The sequence below is a fragment of the Motacilla alba genome, chromosome 4 (genome assembly GCF_015832195.1).
Source record: "Motacilla alba alba isolate MOTALB_02 chromosome 4, Motacilla_alba_V1.0_pri, whole genome shotgun sequence".
In the NCBI taxonomy this organism is placed as follows: Eukaryota; Metazoa; Chordata; class Aves; order Passeriformes; family Motacillidae; genus Motacilla; species Motacilla alba.
Window position 1 is genome coordinate 17,643,645 of NC_052019.1, and position 21,274 is coordinate 17,664,918.

General features: G+C 41.1%; 1 protein-coding gene across 3 annotated transcripts in view; it reads right to left on the reverse strand.

The window, feature by feature from the left end:
• Positions 1 to 21,274, reverse strand: part of PPARGC1A (PPARG coactivator 1 alpha) — a 366,794-nt gene that overhangs the window by 120,650 nt on the left and 224,870 nt on the right. The window contains exon 1 of one of the 3 annotated variants that reach the window (XM_038135011.1): positions 9,026 to 9,292. The exons of the other annotated variants lie outside the window; for them this stretch is intronic. Coding sequence (XP_037990939.1) covers positions 9,026 to 9,046 — 21 coding nt within the window. The 5' untranslated portion in view covers positions 9,047 to 9,292. Of the gene's footprint in view, positions 1 to 9,025; positions 9,293 to 21,274 lie in introns of those variants that run through there. 3 annotated transcript variants of the gene reach the window in all.

Sequence of the window (21,274 nt, forward strand, 5' to 3'; positions counted from 1 at the left end):
CAACTTTGAAGCACGGGAGACTTTCCATAGGTCCTGGCACCAGGATCCCAGCAGGGTCCTCTACCCCCTGGGGAAACAAGGCTCTGAAGTTGTAATCTGACTAAAAAGCTCCCAGCAGGGAACTCATTTCCCTCCCAGCCATTCCCCTCCCACTGTCACAGAAGTTGGGATCTGACTCCTGAGAAGAGTGGCCAATTTCTCCTGTGAATTTGTTGGGATCATCTTTTAACCCTGGCATCTCAGCTTGCCTTTTTCACCTCGATTAAGGAGCTATCCCTATCGAAGGCATCGTCTTCAGGTAATACCTTGTAGACCATCATCACATCATCTCACATCCTCCTCTTGGACAAAGTAAGTAGATTGAGCTGCTTAAGTCTGTAATTGTAGGACCTATTTTCCAGAGATTGAGTGAATTTGCTGCCGACTTTAATGCTGTCAGGATTTACTCTCAGAGCCTCAGCTGGGGTAAGTTCTGTGCTCAGAGGTCAGAAGAAAATGTACTAAACCATTGCTGAGATTTTCAGATTCCAAATATCTCCTGCAAATCTCTCCCTGTATGCTTACTATTTTGCAATCTGCTTTAATTAAGGCTTAGCAATCAGAAGGAAAAAATCTTTGAAGTTTAACAATTCAATAGAGTGTGAAAATGTTAAATGCTAAGCCCTTTTGTATAAGCCTTATTCTCTTTGTTAACAAATTTTCAATATGTGAAACAGTTTGCTCAAAGCAGATAAAGAAAAAAAGACTGGTGGGGATAATACCTTGTGGCTAGCACACTTCTTAAATTCAGTTATTTACCAAATGTTATGTTGGTGACAGTGGAGTGCCTGGCAAAAGCAGCAGAATAAATAATATAAAATTATACTCCCATGCAACCTTAAATTTTGCATTTTAATTGTCTTTAAACAGATCCTGACAGTGTTATAGCCTAAAATATGCAATATAGTTCTAGATAACAGAAAAACAAACAGAGATCAGAAAAGAGTAATAACAATTATGGTTGGATTTGTTTCCTCCTAGGGCAGTGCACTTTATGCCTCTGAAATAGTGAGGGGGCAAAGTGGAGCCTCCCTGGACTGGTCCCTAAGTGCAACTCCTGTCCGGAGTGGCTCCTGGCAGGGATGGACATGCAGGAGTCTATATAATGGATATCTTCATGGCTGAAGAACTCAAAGTCTTATAGGCATGTGACAAGTCAAACCAAAGATCTTAATATTTGAGAAGCCAGGGGCTGTTTTATTTCCCCAAAAGTTGGGCAGAGAGCTGTAAGAATATAGTATACCTAAAGCATATGGAAGTACAATGCACTAAGTAAGTGGGTTACATTTAAAATTATATATATGATATATATATGATATTTTGGAACTTTTTTTTTCATGTTTTGGTCTGTTTTTGTGGGTAAGAGGGTACTTGTGCAATCCTGCCTGGGTCCTCATGAAACATATGCTACCCAGTCTAGTTTTCTAGAGCACCTGAGTACTCTCACAACCAACTGAATTTGATACATCAGAAGAAAAAAGTGGTTGGAAACTTCCATACAAATTCTATATTATGTATCCAATAGCTTTACTGCTGAGAGACAGGTGTTTGGTTTCATTGTTCATAAAATTTGTACTGATAACTATTTAAGCTATATTAATGACTCCCACATATAACTTCCCTAATAATCTACAAAAAGGCATGAAATCTACTATTTGTGGTAGGACCCACCCACGAAATCAGGCAACTTTGTCCAGAATTTTTTTAGTAATACTGTTGTAAATATTATGGTAAAGTACGCAATATAAATTCTATTGTACCGTAATACCCACAGAGTCTGTATTAATGCAACCACTAAACAGAATAGTACTGCCACAACATTAATACATTTTAGATTATAGTAGCAGAATTAATACACATTAGGTTACAACATTTTCCTACAGTAATTACTGTAATACTACATTATCCATAAGAAACTGCCATCTGCCTTCGAGAACCCAATTTATCTACCCTTTCAGAGCAGCAGGAGCACAGCTGGCTTCTCTGGAGACAGAGCTCCAGCTGAGGAGCAGCAATAGTATTTCAAGAAGAGCCAGAGGTTCACAGGCCAGTGTTTTGGTGATACTGACTCACTGGAGCCACGTAGGTACCAGTGACGTGGGAGGCTCTTTGGGAAATGTTTGCTGTTGAAGCAGCCTCTCCTGGGAGCTATGAATGCCTGGCACTTCTGTTTTCTCTAACTTCTGTTCTCAGCCAAAAAAATCTGATGAAAATGCTGGAGGACAGGACAGGAGGAGTTTTGCTTTGTGATGGTGAGAGGCAAAGGCGTTTTCAGATTAATTTACCTGATTAATGTTGATCCTGATCAATGAAGATGATGAAAGGCCATAAACTCCTCCTGAGATACTCAGGGCTTTTCAGCTTACAGAAAAAGCATAAATATTCATTTTCCTAATAATGTAAACTGAAAATCTTCACTTGACCAGTTTTAGGGGCTGCCCTCAGTCCTGGCCAGAAGCAATCCTCATTCCCTTAGAATTCCAGTTCTCAGGAAAAATGAAATGACAGCCTGGTGGGTCTGATGGGTCAGCCCTTTTGGGACTGAACTGAACATCTCCTGCCACCAAACGGAGGGTCTTTGTTTCCCACTGCATGAAATGGGGAATCTCAATCCCACAGAGAGTGTGTTCACAGTGGAACAGGCCTGCTAATTAAATGGATTTCTGATGACCCCAACTGGAAAATTAAAAACCATTTTTCACAATACTACAGGAAAAATACCCTTTTCAATATAAAATACTTTCTACTTGCAGAAAGTGTGCAGAACATGAAGAGACACTGGGACGAGCCACACAAAAATTCTAGGAAGGTAAGAAATGTTTTACATGACCTGCAGAGCCAGGTTCTCCATTCTAGCATGTCACATTCCCACGTGTGACTCCCGTCATTTTTATGTCCCTCATTGTTAGACATCCAAATCAGCAGCTCAGGATTTTCTAGTGCCTGCAAAATCTTGCATGACATTAAAATGCTAGACATGTGCAAATACCATTAATTACTAACGGAAGTAATGTTTCTTCTGGGTCTCTCAGAAAATCTTTTTACTTCCATTTTCTAGATGAGTACTTCTTAAATGGGCACTGCATTTCCAGAGCAGAAACGTGATGGGGCTGGGTCAACTCAGGCATGGGCAGGGCTGTAGAGAAAGCTTTATGATGGAGGACAAAGCTTTGCTACATCCCTGATTTACCCCTTGCACTGACATGTCCTTCTCCACTTCCAAAAGGACTCTGAAACACATCTCATTCCTTTCCCCTATGAAGAGGCAAGTGACAGAAGCAGCTGAGTTGAGGGCAGGGATGAGCATGATACAGAGTCAGTTTGCCCTTTCCTTCTTTTCTCAGTGCTCCCTGCTAACTACTGTGGAGTGTTCACTGTATCCCAGCCACATCCAAAGGATGCCTCTTGGCAGGGAAACTACTGTGAGAAAGTGCAAGCAGGTGAACATGAGGAAGTGACTGAGTTAGGAATGAAGCTGCAAAGGCAACTAAGTCCCTCTGGACTCAGGTGGCATCTCTCCACTCCATCGCTGCTCCATATCCTATTGTAAAACTGGTTCTCAAAGGAGAGAAGCAGAGACAGACAGTATGGCAAAAGAGAGAAAGTCAAGTAAAGCAACTCTGAACAGTATCTGCTCCAAGAGAATTTCGCCCCTATAACTATCACTGGCAGACCTGTAAAGGATAAAAAGTCCCAGGATGCAAACTGTGTCCTTCATGCCAAGGAACAGCTCCCTGGCTGTTACTCAGTTGATAACAACACATCCCAATATGCAAGGAGAGTTCATATCCTGAAATAAAAGGTGTGCCTGAACTAGAGTAGCTTCCTACCATGGTGCAAGAAGACTCAGGAAGGCTCTATACGACACTAAAAACTGTACAGGATGCTGAGCTGCTCCAGGCAGCCAGTGAGGAAATCCCACATGTCTCATGCTGCAGGGCACTGCAAGGATGCCCATGTGGAGTGTCCCTGTACTATCCAAGTTTATGCTTGCCCTTGGGAGATGAGGTGAAGCCTCATCTAGGTACATGCCCGTACCTAGCTCAGGAAGCTCCAACTCACCCCTTGTTCTCCCCACTGCTTGAAGTGCTTATCTGAATCACAGAATCACAGAATATTCTGAGTTGGAAGGGACCCTCAAGGATCATCAAAGTCCAACTCCTGGCCCTGCATAGGACAGCCTCAAAGATTATGCCATGTGCCTGAGAGAGTTGTCCAAACTTGAACTCTTTCAGGCTTCCCTCAGGAGACTGTTCCGGTGCCCCACAACTGTTTTTCTAATATGGAATCTAAACCTCCCCTGAACAGCTCTATGTCATTACCTCAGATCCTGTCAGTGGCCACCACAGAGAAGAGATCAGTGCCTGCCCCTCCTCTTCCCCTCACAAGGAAGCTGTAACTGCAGTGAGGTCTCCCCTCAATCTCCTGGTTGAGCAAGCCAAGTGACCTCAGCCATTCCTCATACAGCTTCCCCTCAAGGCCCTTCACCACCTTTGTTGCCCTCCTTTGGACACTCTCTAACAGCTTCCTATCTTTCTTATATTGCAGTGCCCAAAACTGTCCCAGCACTCGAGGTGAGGCTGCCCCACCTCAGAGCAGACAGGACAATCCTCTCCCTTGCCCTGCTGGCCATGCTTTGCCTAATGCCCCCCAGTACAGGGTTGGCCTTCCTGGCTGTCAAGGCACTACTGGCTCATGTTCAACTTTCCACTGACCAGGACCCTCACATTCCTTTCTGCTGCACTGTTTTCCAGTATCTCATTCCCCAGTCTGCACATGCACCCGTGGTTACCCCATCCCAGGTACAGAATCCAGCACTTTCACCTGATGAACTTCACGTGGTGGGTGATTGCTCAGCCCTCTGACTTGTTGAGGACTCTCTGCTGGACCTCCCTGCCTTTGAGGGAGTCAACAGCTCTTCCCAGCTTTGCATCATCTGCAAACTTGCTTAGTATACCTTCCAGTCCTGCACTGAAGTCATTTATGAAGATGTTAAAGAACACAGAGCCATGGATGGAGCCACACTAGTGACAGGTCACCACTCTGATGTAAGCCCACTCACTGTAACCCTTTGTCCCTGACCCATGAGCCAGCTGCTCTCCCATCATACCATGATGTGTTTATCCAGCTGTGTTGGACATTTTGTCCAGAAGGATCCTGTGAGTGACAGTATCAAAACCAGTAGTGAAATCCAAAAAGATTGCATCAGCTGATCCCTTGATCAGCTAGGTGGGTTACCTTGTCATGAAAGGAAATCAGATTTGACAGATTTGAAGATGGGAAGCTTGCAGGTGACCTACAGCCACTCACATCCACAACACACAAATACCTCACTTCACCAGCTCCTTCTGAAGAGAGAAAAAAAACCACCAGAGAGAGAAGGTGGGCCGCTTTAACAGACAGATATAATTAACCATTCCAACAATTTATCAAGGTTTCTCAGGCATTTCCAACCATGGCAATTTTAAATCAAGGTTGGATGCTTTATTTCTGAAATAAATGCTCTTGTTCAAACAAGAATTATTTCAGGGAGTTTGATAGTATATGTTGTAAGACGAGGTCAGGCTAGATTATCACAGTATTCCCTTCTGGCATTATAATCTATGAATCTATAAAAGAGAAAGGATTTAATTGATGAAGTTTAGCCCCATTAGCCCCTCATTACCGGATGACATTCTCATCATTACTCTCTGACTCTAAATGACTATAGATCCAAATTCAACCTTTTCTCTCCCATTTTATATACATTTTATATCTATGATATACACACATGGTTTCAAGGGATTTTAAAATCCACCCTTTACCCATCCCCTGCATTAAGTACACGGAAAACATTACAGATTTCAAAATTATCCTATTTGCAGGGCTCTGACACTTTTCTTTTTCCTCAAAAGGAAGGGGTTTTGTTCAGTAGATTTCCAAAGCAAAGGGAAGGAAAATTGATTCAGACTGGACAAAGACATCCAGGAATTGCTGTAATCTGGGGGTTTACAGTAAATCAGGTGCAAATGCCATGCCCAGGTAGATCACATAAGTTTTGGTTTTTTTTTTTATCTCAGTGATAACCTTAAACAGACATCCTCATCTGGATATGAAGATGATCATAACACTGCTACCAGGGAATAATGATTTACAAGTCATGGTTGAAGCCTGGTTTACATTGTTTGCATTTCATTGTTGAAGTCTTGTTTGGGATATCATGTAAATTCTCATAGCAACTTTTTTATATCCATTTTTAATTCCCTGTCCCACTCCAAGTTTGTAAAAGAAACCAGGAATAATAGAAAGTCTTCAAACAGTCCATTAATTTTATACTCACTCGTATCAAGCAATTCCAATTAATTTCTCTGGCATTTACTTCACTTTTTAACTACTCCTCCTTTCCAAATTCCATCCTCAGATAAGAAAGAGTACTTAAGAAACTGAACTGTAGTGGAGGAGATTTTCATCTGGCATCATTATAGGCAACAAAAGAAAACAATCTGTTGAGTTCACTTCTGTTTGGATTGGCCTGCTGCTGAATAACTACTGTAATTTAAGGATATCTGAGACATGGAATATTACAGATAAAGAAAATGCAGATGAAATATTTGACAGAAGTCAATGGCAAAGCTGTTAAATTTTATTTCATTCTAATAATAGTCTTTCTCCCACCCCTTCTCTTTATTTCATAGTGTTATTTTTATTTTTAGTAAATAAGAATTATTAAGAGCAAGTGTGCAATATATATTTTTAAATGTTAAAACAAAGGTTTATGGAGACAATTCCTTCAGGTACAGATGGAACTGTCTTCAGCCTTTGGAAACAGAGGCTGAACCTTCCTGATGCTCAATAGCAGTCAGCACTAGGTGCCTGATGTCCATGGCTGCCTGGGGGTTAAAAAGGCAAAAGGCAGCTCTACAACAGGATGCATTCACCAACTGGAGGGCACACACCAAAAGCCTTGTCTTTATTTTTCTCTTTTCCAAATTAGAAGTGTTTTTTCTCTCTTTCTCGAATGGGCAACTGAAGAATGAATCCATGCCCCATTTTCAACAGTTTGCTTCTCAGAAGAACAAAGTAAAGAAAGATATTTATAGCTCAAATCTAAAGTAAACCATACCTGAGAAGCCGGATTAGACAAAAAGTCCTTTTTTATCTGAGGTTTTTGCTACAGATTAGGGAGGATTAAGAAAGCATCCTGCTCTCACTGTCGTGTGAATGACTGCAGCAAAGTGGAAGTTTTAGCAGGCTCCCATTAACACTAAAGGCCAGCAATGTTTAACCGTAGGCACAAAAGAAGTTTTTCTACCAGCCTGTGTCACTTCCCAGGAGCTGACAACAGAGAGAGTTCAAAACAAGTAGTTTGGGTTAATAGTGTACTTGCATGTAAATACATAAAAGCTTCAGTGCTGTAAAGCTAATTTAAAAAAGGACATTTCTCTTTATAGTTCCCCTGAGTATAATAGAAGCTATGATATTCTTTCTACCATAATGTACGTTTCATTAAAGAGCTGGAGCTATAATTGTCTACATCAGCACGTGGTGGCAGACTGGATAAATTCTCCACATAAATTGCTTAATACAACTCTAAGCCCTGTTCCAGAGCTCTAGTGGCTCCTACAACTGCACCAGTGAGTCCTACTTGAGGTTATGCCTCCACCTGCATCTCCACAAGGCCTCAGATGGACTGAGAACAACCCCTAACCCCTAAAACCACCTGGTGCTGAACTCCAGAATCGACACCACATTAGACATTAAAGCACATTCCCTGTGTTCCACAATGGACATGACTCCATGCCAGTAATATTGCAGATTTATGTGACAATTATGTATATGAAGTGATATGCAGGCTATAATCATTCTTAATAAATCAATAAAGTCAACTGAAAAATTAAACTGAGCATGTGTGGAACATCTGACAGCAAATATATTTCAGTCTCTTAAGAGCTGTCATTTCCATTGCAATTTACTGCCTAACCTACAAGAGGGTTAAATCAGAAAAGTGAACAAAGCAATAGAAGAGGTCTCAGAAAAGGAAGTAGTCATTGAATTGCAATTTACCAGGAAATCAGCACAGGAGGAGGGATTTTTTTTTTCCTAACGGGTCTGTTACTTTGTTTTAAAGCCAGTTTTGCCTTTAACTTGAAGCTAACATTCATTAATGACAATTTTACGACTGTATTAAAATATAAAACATACTACAATTGTAGACATGTAATTTCATTGGTTTAAGTTTTCTGTGCACTATTGCTCATAAAATATGAATGCTTTTATCAACTTAGTGGGTAGGATGCAAAGAATCTCCTTTTTAAGCCAAAGAGAAAAGAGGGAAATCTTAGAGACAATGTGTAGACTCAGCACTCTCACGACTGAGTTTTTTCATCTTAACCACATTCTGACATTCTACAGCACATCTTTGCATGAAAGATCTAAGTTGTCCAATTTTCATCCTGAAGCAAAACAGAGAGTAAAATAATTTCAAATGTATGGTCTTTCAAATCCTACACAGATGCAGCAATGAACAGTGGGTACTTATACACAGTACTTACATAAACATATTTATAGGAATGCTACGTCAGATAAACACCTCTAGCAAACATGTCAAAGTTTGCTGTTGCTAATTCACAGTGTTTTAGGCCAGAGAGCAGTAACAAAGTAGGCAGCATATGTAACACATTCATTTGTACCAGGATATTAAATGCTGCTTCGGGAGCACCTTTACGAGGCTCCGTATTCCCTGCCCTCTTTTGTGGAAGTTATCACTGTATTAGATGTTGTTGAACATATTTGATATGAAAGCATTGTCTGTTTGCTACCAGTATCTAACGAGTATCTCCCCTAGAGTTGCCAGCAAGGTGCTGATTAATTAACTGAAGTAGTGAAGCTGAATCGTACAACAGCTGTTTGGAGAATTGTCATTAGCTCAGTCTCTTTCCCCCTCTATTCTCTCCCTTGTAGTGCTACCACGGAATTGTGAATTTGGGAAACTTTCTGTTACTCCTACCTTCATTTGTCCATGCTCCATACCAAAGGGAGAGGCAGCTGGTCAAGGCTTATTTATAAAAAGAGAAGGGAAGCAAAAAAAGAAGGGAAAAGAAGAAGATAAACTTCCTGTAAGTCACAGCTCTGCTGTCACTTGTCAATAGCAGCTGACAATGGATGGTCCTCCAGGCAGAATGTCAAAACAGGAATCACATATATCCTCTGCTGATTGAGAAGTTCAGTGATCTGACAGCCCTTTCCCTGGGACTGCTGTGTGTCCCAGGGAGGTGGCTCAGCTCTCTGGGCCAGCAGTGGCTCAGATAAGGGTGTCTCAGTAGCCACAGCCCACTCCCATGGCGTAATGGCACTTGGCAGAGGATCCCAACCTCTAGACCTCAGCTGCCCCGCTGAATAAAGATGATTATTCAGGAGAGTATAATCGGTATTAAGTGGCAGATGGAGGGCTGGGGGAAAGTGTTGATAGGACACACATTTCTTGTTGAAACACACAGGATAAGCTTTCTGCACTTGAAGCAGCTGCAGGTTCCAAAGGAGAAGGTGTGATGACCACTTTTTTCATTATAGCCTGAGAGAAATTAATGCAAGGCAAAGTTTGGCACACTCTCCTTGGACTGATCACCTGATCACCTGAGTAAGCTCAGCTTATTCCACTTGACATGCTCTGCTGTGACATGCTAGAGATCGAAACGTTAACACCAGCTGCATCTCTAACTGCTACTCTCTGCAATTTAATTTAATATTATGCTTCTTTACATAGGCCTCGCTTTATTATGCTTGAGAATTATGAAGACTAGAAATTACACATGTGATTAAACACCATCTAATCACTCCGTGTACTAAATAAGCCAAACTGCATTGGAAAATAGATCAGGTACAATTTTGGTGTGAAACAAATGAATGCGGGAATGTACTGCATTGATATAGATGGAGCATCTGCCTCGTGATAAAATTAAGTCTTGTGACAGAAATAAATCACTGTAGGGGAGAATGCAAACCATTATCCAATAGGATTTTCTCTTTTCTTCTTATGTGACGGGAGTTATTGGATTCCCTGATGTTAGACAGCCAAGTGCATCCATGATATGATGATAAATCAGGAAGGCTACACAATTTGAAATTTAACAGCTACTTATTTTTGAGATGTTAAGATAAAGGAAAAAATACTTTGATTTCTGCAAGTAACTATTAAATTGGGAATCTCCTTTTCTGATAATCTGATACTCTGTTATTCTGTCATATCATCAAACAATGCCAGCAACCAGCAGTGGGTAGAATAGATTTTGGACTAAGATGAATACAGGAACCACTTATCTTTTTTTTCTTTTCCAATATTCACAGTTTTATCTAAAGAACACCATTTAAAGGTTACTGTTGACATAAGAATGTACTGTTCTTATTACATTTTCATTTTTGCATTAATATGTACTTAAATGGAGGGAGGAGAAAGGGTTTTGTTGCTACTTTCCACATTTGAATGAAAAAATCCATACACTATGTTAAAAATACAGAATAAATAATAGAACTTCAGCATGTATAGTGGTTGATAAATGTGATTCACAAAACATACCTTCATGTTTTAATAGCTTTCCATTGTTAGAAGCATGCTATTAATTAGTGGAAAAATGGATTCATCTATCCAGGATGTACTTGTATTTCTTGCCTTTAACCCTTTTTTCACTGTCATGACTTTAGGCTGTGATCTCAAAACATTAGCAAGTGCTGGAAGAGATGTGATTGAGGGAAACCAACTAAGAAGGATGCATTCTTAAGCAAACCTGTGAGGAATGCCACTTAAAACAAGAATCACAATTACATAAACTATGAGTTTATGATTACAATACAAATGAACAGATGAAGGTAAGGAGTATCAGTATAGCACTGTTAAGCAAAGTGCCAATTCAGTTGCCTTTGGTAGAAATACAGCAATAACCTAAAACCAATGGTCTTGCAGGTGGGCAGTGATGTCACCCTTTGGGCACAGGTAGGTCTTGCAGGTAGGCAGTGATGTCACCCTTTGGCACAGTGTCTGAGCGTGGCTGTCACTGGGAAGGCACTTTCTCCAAGCAGCCTCTCTGCAGCCTGACCTGAGACAAGCCGTGCTGGAGGGAGGGTGGAGGGGAGAAAGCACTCAATGTTGATCACTTGTAATTATGGTAATCTCCATCAGAAGCTTTAACTGCTCTAAACTCTGGCTGTCTTCAGACAGACCTAGCTCCATGAGACAACGCCATAAAAGCCTTTACAGAAGTGCAATCTGCTCCAGTTTAACAAGCCTGTGGCACACAAACACGGCGCTTCACGCCAGGGAAGGAGGTGCCATAACTCTACTACAAGCTGACGGGAGGAAGACCATCAGCAGACCCCTTCCTGCCACAACACAGAGCGAGCTTCAAATCACAGGCTAACACAGGGTGTTTCCTCACAGACGGAGCAAGGAAAAACCAAGATGTTTATAATTACCTGTCCCACACTGTTTGAGAAGCACCGTGATGCACAGGTGAAAGCTACTTATTATTTGACATCCTTTGGCTGACAAGGACGTGATAAATGGCACTTGCTGATGTACCTCTGGACAGGGAAGGCATCAGAGCAGACAGTTAAGCATTCCTGCAACACTCTTTGCTTAGAAACCCCAATACACACTGATTGTGCAAGAGACGTGAAGGAGGAATACAGAAGATAAAGCAAGCACACCAGCCATCCAAGGCTTAGTCTGGCATGAGGAGTTTGCAGCCAGGAAGAGAGCTTTGCCCAATTTTCCAGCACACAAGTAAATTCAGACTAAGGCAGTGAGCCCACGCTGTAAGGCTGTCCTGCATCCAGCCTGACAGGAAACAAATCTACTCTCTTGGTCACCAACTCCATATAGCACGTGGTTCCAGACACATGGTGTAGGCAAAAGCAGGTTGTTTAGATCAAGTACCATAGCTAAAAGCCATAATTACTGTTAGGAAGAAAAAGTGGACTTTCTCCAGCCAAGTCTGCTACCTTTCCTTTTACCTCTTTAGCAGGGAAGTTTGACAGATGTGTTCAGAAAGAGTGGGTTTTAAGTAACTAGAGTGCAGTAGATTATCCTATTTGTATCACTACAAGTGTAAACCTTCCAAAAACCTCACAAGGTAACTTATTTTTAACCCTGAAATAGTGGCCTACCCCTAAAAGACAAGTTTCTTAGAGATGCAACACCAAAGCCATCAAGAGTTTTAGACCTGACAGAGCAAGAGCAATGCCTGATGAAAGTGTAATGATCTGTCTAAAACACACACAACTCCCAAAAACATTGTTTGTGTTGCTGTAGCATAAATATTGAAATCAAGCGCTCAGAAAAGCAGGGAACACAAAGCTTGGATAGATTCTTCAACCTTACTTTTGTCTGGGCTTATGCCTTTCAATAATTTGTATTTCTTTAATTAAACTAATAAACACCATTAAGAAATCTCAACAGGAAATATCATAGGTTGACACGAGAACATTATTATCATGCAGTGTTTTGCACAGAAAGAAACCACAACAGTGTACCAGAAAACACTGAGATTTTTAACTAATGCTTGCTGAAAATTATTCCATCTCATGGGGGATTTTGTGTGTTTTGATTGTGTTTCTTCAGCTCTCTGCACTGACTACCCCTCGCAGTCACCTCCCACAGCTGCCCCACTATGAGCCCTGGTGAGTGCCCCAAACTAGCCAGCTGCAGAGAGATGGAATCATGCTGCCCTGGAGCTATGGCTGCAGTCATGCTGCCTCGGAGCCGTGGCTGCAGTCATGCTGCCTCGGAGCCATGGCTGCAGTCATGCTGCAGTGGCATTCGGTCCCTGGGATCCCCCGCCCCTCTGCCTTCCCTTACCATGGGCAAATTCCCATGAATGCAAAGCCAGCAAAATAAAGTCACCTCAAAGCTTAGTCCCACCTCAGAATGGGGGAAGTAGTGTCAACCACTGAAGAGTTTGGACTTCCAACATCACTCTAAAACCTGGGATAGCAGGATATGGTATTTGCAGGCAGCCTAGAAGCCCTATACCACCTCAGTTCCAAGACCACTCTTACATCTACTAAATTTAGACTGCTAGCTCAGGAGCAAAGATGTGTTTTCTTGCAGATCCTTCATTTAGATAGCTTAGAGTAAGCTCAGCTGGAAGACTGGATGGTGAGATGGGCCATGGTGGAAATTGGTGTGAGATAACCTTTTTAATCTACTATAATCAATATATCAATGGAAAAATCTGAAGAGCAAGAGGAGAGAAGATGAATACATGCATAGCAAATTGCATTTCAAATTATTTCCACAGAAAGTTTAAGACTAAATTTGTTTTAACACCCATCTATAAAATCAGGGCATAAAGCAACCAGTATTTTATCACCAAGAGCATTCAAGTTTGGTTGCCCTTCAGAAATGAGGAAGATCAGACTATAATAGCTTTATATGTGAAAACAGTCTTTGATTGACAGAATCTAATCATTTGAAGAGCAGCAAACCCACATTAGGAAAGCAGAATTCTCTGTTCAAGTTCTGGCTTGCAACATCTATTAGCATCTTAACATTTGTCTGTATGAGTTTTTGCTAACTGAACATATTATTATTCCGTTACTGTGGTAGAAAAATAGCAACCTTTCTTTTCTATGATAAAAAATACGTGGGTACTTTTCCTGTAGTTTATATATCTTACACTATAGGTCATTTTTAAAGGGTTTTCTTTTTTAGGTCCACCATTTATCTTTCTATTCTGAGAAAAAGCTAGTTTGTTTAGCACAACAAGACCTTCACATAACTTTCCGGTATCAATTATTACAGCAACACAGCAACTCCCGTGTGAAAGGTTTCCTGTAATGTGTCTTGTGCAGACAAATAAACACAGGGAGGAAAAAAAAAAGACAAAGTACACATAACCATCTTGCTGTCTATCTTACAGAAATACCTACAACCAAAGAGAATTAACAGGAAGTTTGATCATAGACACAAAGCCTCGTAGTGGCAATCCAGCATTAACATTATAAAACTACAAACCAAAAAAATCTGAAACAAAAACCATGATGAAGCATTTTTTTCAAAAAAGGATTTTGGGTAGGGTGTGGGGGTTTTCTGCTAAATGTGTATAAGAATAATAAGAGTTGAAGGAGCCTACACAGAATCTTGTGTACATGAAGAGATATTGAGACTGGGAAGAGGCTGTTTCTTGTGGTGTGTGTTTCTACTGCTGGCTTTCTGCTGGTGTCCCCTACAAAGCCAAACCAAGCACAAGTGTCTCATTCTGAGAGGGAGGACAAACGATTTGGGTTGACTGCATGGGAATAAGACTCTGTTTTAAATCCATCCTGTTTTCAGCCCAGGATATGAGCCACTCCAGACTGACACATCATCCATATGTCAGGACCCATCAAGAGGAAACCAAAGAAAGGCAAGGGTATCTGCCATAGCCTGAGTTGGAAGAAGCACAGAGACTTCTACCACAGGAGAATACAAGAAGATAATACATACTGGTTTTGTGAAATAGCACTGGGACGCCGCAGGTTTGGGGCAACAGCTTGAAATTCCAGTGTTGCTGAGCACACAGGTTACCCCAGGAACTTGGAGCCTGAGCAACTGGGCTGGCTTTGTGGCATACATTTCATGTGAAACACACTGAAAGGTCTACCTTTTAGAACAATTATTGCCTTTTTAAGGACAATTATGTATTATGTACGATGTATAATTTATTCCGGAGGTTACTGGTTTATAAAAGAGTTGTGGGCAAACTGCCAAGTTATCATCTGAACTGTAGTTATGAGTAATAACAAGGGTTATAATTTACATTCATACTCTGTTTTTAAGTTAATGAGCTATCCAGTATGAAACCCAGCACTTGGCTTTTTGTTTCTGTGCTTTCTTATATTCATGAAACCAACTTAGTTTTATAATTTGCCTCTTAAATTTGTGGCACCCTAAATACCTTTGTCTAAACTGCCAGAGGAGCGACCATTTCCGTGAACAGAGACACCAATGTGTGCTGACCCATGGCTCTTACACAAAGACCTCAACATTTGTACTTTCTCTGGTCAAAAACAAAATACTACCAGGACAACAGGAATATACCTTCTTCTTTAGAATAAAAAAGTCCTTCTCTGGAATATTTCCACTTCCACTTGGCCACTAGCCACCAGGACAAGGTGTTTCAATGCAGCATTTCATCCACAATGCTGTTCCTCAAGTAGCCTGGCACTCAGCTGCAGCACTGGGGATGAGCCATGTCCTGGTACAGGACTAATGGAAATACAGCCTTCTGGCCTAGGGGAAAGGATGCCAGTGACAGAGCCACATTGTCACTGCACTCAATTTTCCCAGCTGACCAGATAGCTCTTTTGTATTAAAAACCTGGAATACAGGTTTTCAACCTGCAGCAAGAGACTGCAATAACACACCTGGTACACCATCTTTTTCTTTCTGGCAATGGAGCAAAAAATAGAGTTGAACACCAAGGATGAGACTAAATTCAAGGAAGTAACAAACTCACTGAACTCAACTGAGAAAGAGCTACCATGTTGTCCTGGCAAAACATTAAGAGACAGAATTGATATGAAGGACAAGAACAGAAGGGCATAAAATACATAAAGGCTTGTTGTTAACAGGGCCACTTATGTCTGTCACCAGAGAATAATATCTATAAATCCTGAGCCAGACTTTGTTGAATGTAAGCCTGGCAGGATCACCAAGCTTAATTTGCCCTTCATACCCATGGCACTGCTAACAGTAGCCCTGTGCTACGTTTGCTTCCCATAAGAAACTCATAATCACTTCCTCTTCCCCTAGAAGCAGTAACAAATTATTAAGTCCTTGGCACATACAAAAGAAGCAGTAATTAGATGATGCCAGGCTAGACTTTTCATCAGTGATCTTCCAGTCATGGTTCTAAAGTGCTACTGCAGAGCCAAGTATTAATTATCTGAAAATTAGTGCTTGGTGATGGACCAAGTCTTTTCTCATCCTAACTCAGTACCCCCAGTGTATCAAAGAAATGAGACCAAACACTAGTCAAGAAAAGGAGGGCGGAAGTAAGCATGGCAGAACTTTCAGTGGAAGTTAGTTCACTTGATTTTTGTTTATTCCTCTCTCTGAGGCTTTGCTTTATCCTCTCAACCCAAGGACTCAGCTGATCTACCTCAGCCAGGATGAGGGCAGCTGGAAGATCCCACTAAGTTAAGGAGAGCCAACGGCAGAATGTGATTCTTTCCAACTGAAGACCTAAAGACAGCTCTGCAGGTACCACATTCTGTCCACTGACTACTCAGGAACTCAAAGACTGCTCCATGGTGGGATGGACCCAGGTTTGCACTCTTCCCTTTCAAACGTGTTGAAGCCATTGTCTCCAAGCTACACGTAAAAACTGTGTCTCAGTCATTACTCACACTAAAGCAAGAAAATAACTGTTTCAGGGGAAGGGACAGATGAATGCTAGAAGTGGAAATCACCTCTATACAAAAACAGGCTTTCTTCTCCAGCTTTCCCAGTGCTGTGGCAGCCCCGTTGGCCCAAGGCAAGCCTGAAAGTACTGCTTAGGCAGCAAGAATGCACACCCTGGGCTCAATCCTCCTTTTGTTTTACATTTTCACAAGACAAGGTGAATGAAGGAAGCTGGATGCTTTCTTCTGCAACATCCATGTTCCAGAGTAAACCTTTTTCACGCAGTTAGTGGATTACCCACTGTCCTTTTTGTCATTTTCCTTTAAAAGATTTGCTAGTCACTATCACTGTATTTCCATGGGACAAAACCTTCTCTTTCTATGCAGCTTTCTACAAGCAAATAAGTTAGAGTCTTAAAACCCATGCACAAGAAAACGGGAAAAAAGTGTTTTCATGAAGAAATGGAGGATCACAAGCCTTCTAGAAGATGAGCTCAAGAGCTTTAGGTTTAAAGAACTCACTAAAAAGTGCCTAATCCAGAATATTTTTCCCTGCTTGCTAGGTTTTGAATAGAGACACTCTAAGGCTTTGGAGGTTTCTCAAGACTCTTACTACTACTGTTCCACACACGGTCAAACATCATTAAATACTCACTAGAAACCTGGAAAACACTTCCAGACTGGAACCTCAACTCTTACACTATGCTTGAAAAACAGCACAGTAATGAGAAAGATGTACCACAAAAAGAAAGAGCTGCCACATCCTCTAGCTCCATCACCACCAGGGGAGATGCAGGAGCTGGTCAGCTGGTGCTCCCTGAGTCCCAGCCCAGTCCTGTTTGTTAGGACTCAGTGCTGCTCACTGTCGGTGCTGCTGGGGGCTCCTCCAGAGAGTCATTTACAAGAGAACACACTACACCTGGCAACAAGCATATGAAAGGCATAGAGGACACAGTCAGTATTGGGTTAACATCCCAGATGAGCCCCAGCTGCTTCAAGGGAAACAAGGAAACTTTGACATGATGGAAAGATGAATGAAATCTGGGAGCAGCAAGAGCAGGAAATCATGGGAATGAGGGAGAAGGGTGCCCCTGCATTTTGCAAACTGATGGTGTCCACTAAGAGTGCAGCTGGCTGCTCCTTAATCAGAGAAACCCTGAAGCTACTATCATTTATTTGGTTTCCTGAGCAGTAATTGCTTGAGAAGCATGTTGTCATAAATAGCTCCCTGATGGTCCTCCCACTTCGTGCTGGCTACTGCTGGAGCAGCAAAGAATCCTGTCCTGCACTTCTGATGTTTACTTTTAAAAGGTAAGAGCAACAGAAACACGCAAACCGTTCGTGTTAGCAAAAAACGCTCGCTAAATTGTTAACAGGTGTTTTTAAAACATAAATACAGAAAGATTCATAGATTATAAAGATATAAATACAATCTATATCAAACTGAACTGCTTAGCTTTTGTTCCTCAGCACACAAGAAGCCTATATTCATACACACATGTGGCAATATATGATACTGAAAATTAAATAAAAATATAAACTTAAATTCCTCCCATGATAATTGCATAGTGCAGATGTATTAGAACCCATCTTATCCCCAGTCTGCTAAGCTTTAAAAGCAATGCAGTTCATTAGTCACTCTTCTATGTTACTCAAATTACAATATGGGAATTTTTATGTCACTTATATCACTCCTCTTTGGATAGGTTTAGTAGGAGCCCACCTAAATAGTAATGTTCTCCACTGATGCTCTTATTACCCTAAACCAGCTTCAGTGCCTGACTGCAGTAATCACCCCCAAAAGCAGGACCAGCTGCAGAGTGATGCCACTCTCATTTCAAACTACTACTGAACATTTTGCCACTTTTCAGCCTAAACAACTACTTGGGATTTTGCTTTTCATCACCCAGGATGTCTGAATCAAGCCCTATGTTAAGGGCTTACATGACTAATTTAAGTCAGCTTGGGGGTCAAAGAAAGAAGATACTTGGAGAACAACTGTAAAACCTAACAAGGAAGCAGATGGAGTTTCTGTAACTAGGAGTACCCTGATACTGCAGGTCAGACTTTGCCAGAATGAAGAAACACAGCTGAGGGGTAAATGCAGACTTTACATCCAGTCTGTTGGGACACCAGTAAGCAGGGATAATTCTGGTATCTTTATCAATCACATCATGGTACTGCCATTGCAGGGGAAGCGTCCTGAGACTCTTAGAACAGAGAAAGACATTAGTAAAGAAAAACAAAGGAAGGTGAATGCTAAGTGATGGTACTGGCCCAGTGTCTCAGTGGTGCTCACTGAAAGCCCTTGGCTGCTACTGGTATTGCCCACCCATGCAGCTGCTCCTGAACTTGTCCCTGGCGTGAGCCTGGCTGCCTGCTTACATCTGGGACAAAGACAAAACATGCTGCCCTGGTCTTAAAGAGTAACAGCTTGTTCAGCAGTACTCACAGACTACCCCAAATTTCCCTGACTTTGATAATTCTGTGCAATTGTGTTTGAACTGCTGGGAAAAATATCTGAAATGAAACCATTTCAAGTTGTCTACGCCCCCCCCAACCCCTCCAGCAGTGCAGCTCTGTATCCATGCCTCTATAGATGTAGAACAAAACAAGATTCAGCAAAGTGTTTAAAATGTCACAGGCTACTTTTTTCATATTTCTACCCAGATGTGAGTGCTTTGCAAGATGTAACCAGGCTTCTCCTTCTCCCCAATTTATGAAAACTTCCATTTAAAAAGAGGGGAAGGAAATCATGCCTTACGCTGCCCCTAAATGTCAGTCAACCTTAAGGCTAGGGAACTGGTCTCTGCTTTTCAAATGTCAGTAAGACTTCTCATAAAAAAAACATGGTTGAGATGTCTGTATAGTTCACATGCTGTATGATCTCATTTTCAAATATTTCTGATCTTTCCGTTCTTTCATGGTTTGGCTGTCAGAGTAAACCAATTCACAGTTCCCTCCCATCTGCAGTTCCATCACAGAAACAGTCATGTGCCCCCTGATATCTCCGTCTTTTAACACTGGCTTTTTTTCCCTCTCCCCTATTCTTCCTGTTTTAAACAGTACCCTAAATTTAGCTTTTACACCTCAAAAAGAATGCTATAAAAATAAACAAAAACCCAGGACAAAAATTGAACATAAAAGCTGTTGAAGATATTGTTTCTTGACAAATAGCCTCTCTAAACATCATAAATTGTCCAAAACATCTTAAACCTTTGCTCTACATCATCCACATAGGACTGCAAAGGGAATACAGCCAAGGAGCTGCAGGCTAATTGAAAAAATCATTCACTTGAGATACAGTAAGTATCACGCTCCAGTTCTATGAAAGTATACAGAAACTTGACACAAGTGACATCCTCCATGAACTAAGCAACTGACTCATCAGCAAACTCAAAAGGAAAATAATCTGTTTTTTTCTCCTTTGCATTGCTGAATTTGCATTTAATAATTCACATGAGATTTAAAAACAAAAAAGAAAAAGAGGTCAAGATACACAGCGTGGCACTGATTCCTTCTCTGCCTTCGAGACTGTTGCCTCTCAAAAAGAAAACTACAGTATTGACTGGTGAAGCTGGTATAAGGACCCAGGAGCTGTTATTTCTAAACCCCTGTTATTCAAAGATTGTTATCACAGTTTTCCATTAGCAGGAGTAAGTAAAAGCTTTGCTGAGTACCTGACAATGTTATTTTGGGGGAAGGGGAAAGAAGGTTCAGTATTGTACTGCAAGAGGTATCCTATAGATCCTGACTTTTTTTAAGATTTTTGTGCCTTTTTTCTTGAGGCCATTTAGCATCGACTTTGCCTATTACTAATTTTACAGTCAGTAGGAGCTTCTGGATTTTACAGGTTCAGTACAAATAGAAACACCTGTAGAAGCTGTTATTTGCATGATATTTTTAATATCATGCACTGTGTCCCCCTAGATCCCATTTAATAGATTTAGTACATCCCTCAAAAATGTCTGACACTCACATTTCAAGCCCTGTCCGTCCACTGGTTCATGATGCAGTGAAAACAGGCCACTATGCTGTGATTCCCAAAAGTCTATTCTATGCTCTAACAGCATTTACTTTCAGACTCTCCTTTCATGCCTCAGTAACTGAATTTTTCACTGTCACTAGTTGCCTCATCCTTCGACTCCCTTTGAAGCAGTAGGTGAGTACACGTATGCTTGGCCATGTTTTTCTCTGCCTCATATTGAGATACTATAAATGTAGTCATAGAGAGAAGTACATCACACTGTCCATTTTGAAATCCCCAAGAAAATAACATCAGCAATACTGACATCATCTTCAGAAGATCCCTCCATTATCTCTTTTCGATGAACACAGCGTGGGTGATCCTCTCAGCACAGCCACAAGCTGCTAACATGACAAGACAAAATATCTCATTTCTGAAGGTTTAGAATCAACTATTGATGAAGTAATTCCAGTTAAAGCTCAGCATATCTTGTGTTTTGCACTTTAAAATACATATAAAAATGTACATCAAAACTCTATTAAATAGCCAGTAAAAAAAAAAAATCTATTTGGAATACCTCCAGAAAAAGAATACTGAATGCAGACATAGCTCAAGCAAACAAACAAAAGAAGTCTCAAAAGAAAAATTCTATTAAAAGTACCAATTTACATCATGGAATATCATACCACTTTTTAGGTATAGCGTGAGTCCGGAAAGGAGACAGATAAAAAAGGAAGCACAGGGAAGAACTGGATGGATGAGGGATATGTACCACATGGTCCAGGAAGGGAGATGCCAGATGATGGTCACAAACAGACTGCAGGAACCTGGGAAGAGGACTGACTCCAGCTTGAAATCAACTCTTTCCAGGTACATGAAAAAAGCCCCTGAACTTTCCACAGTATAAAGCAA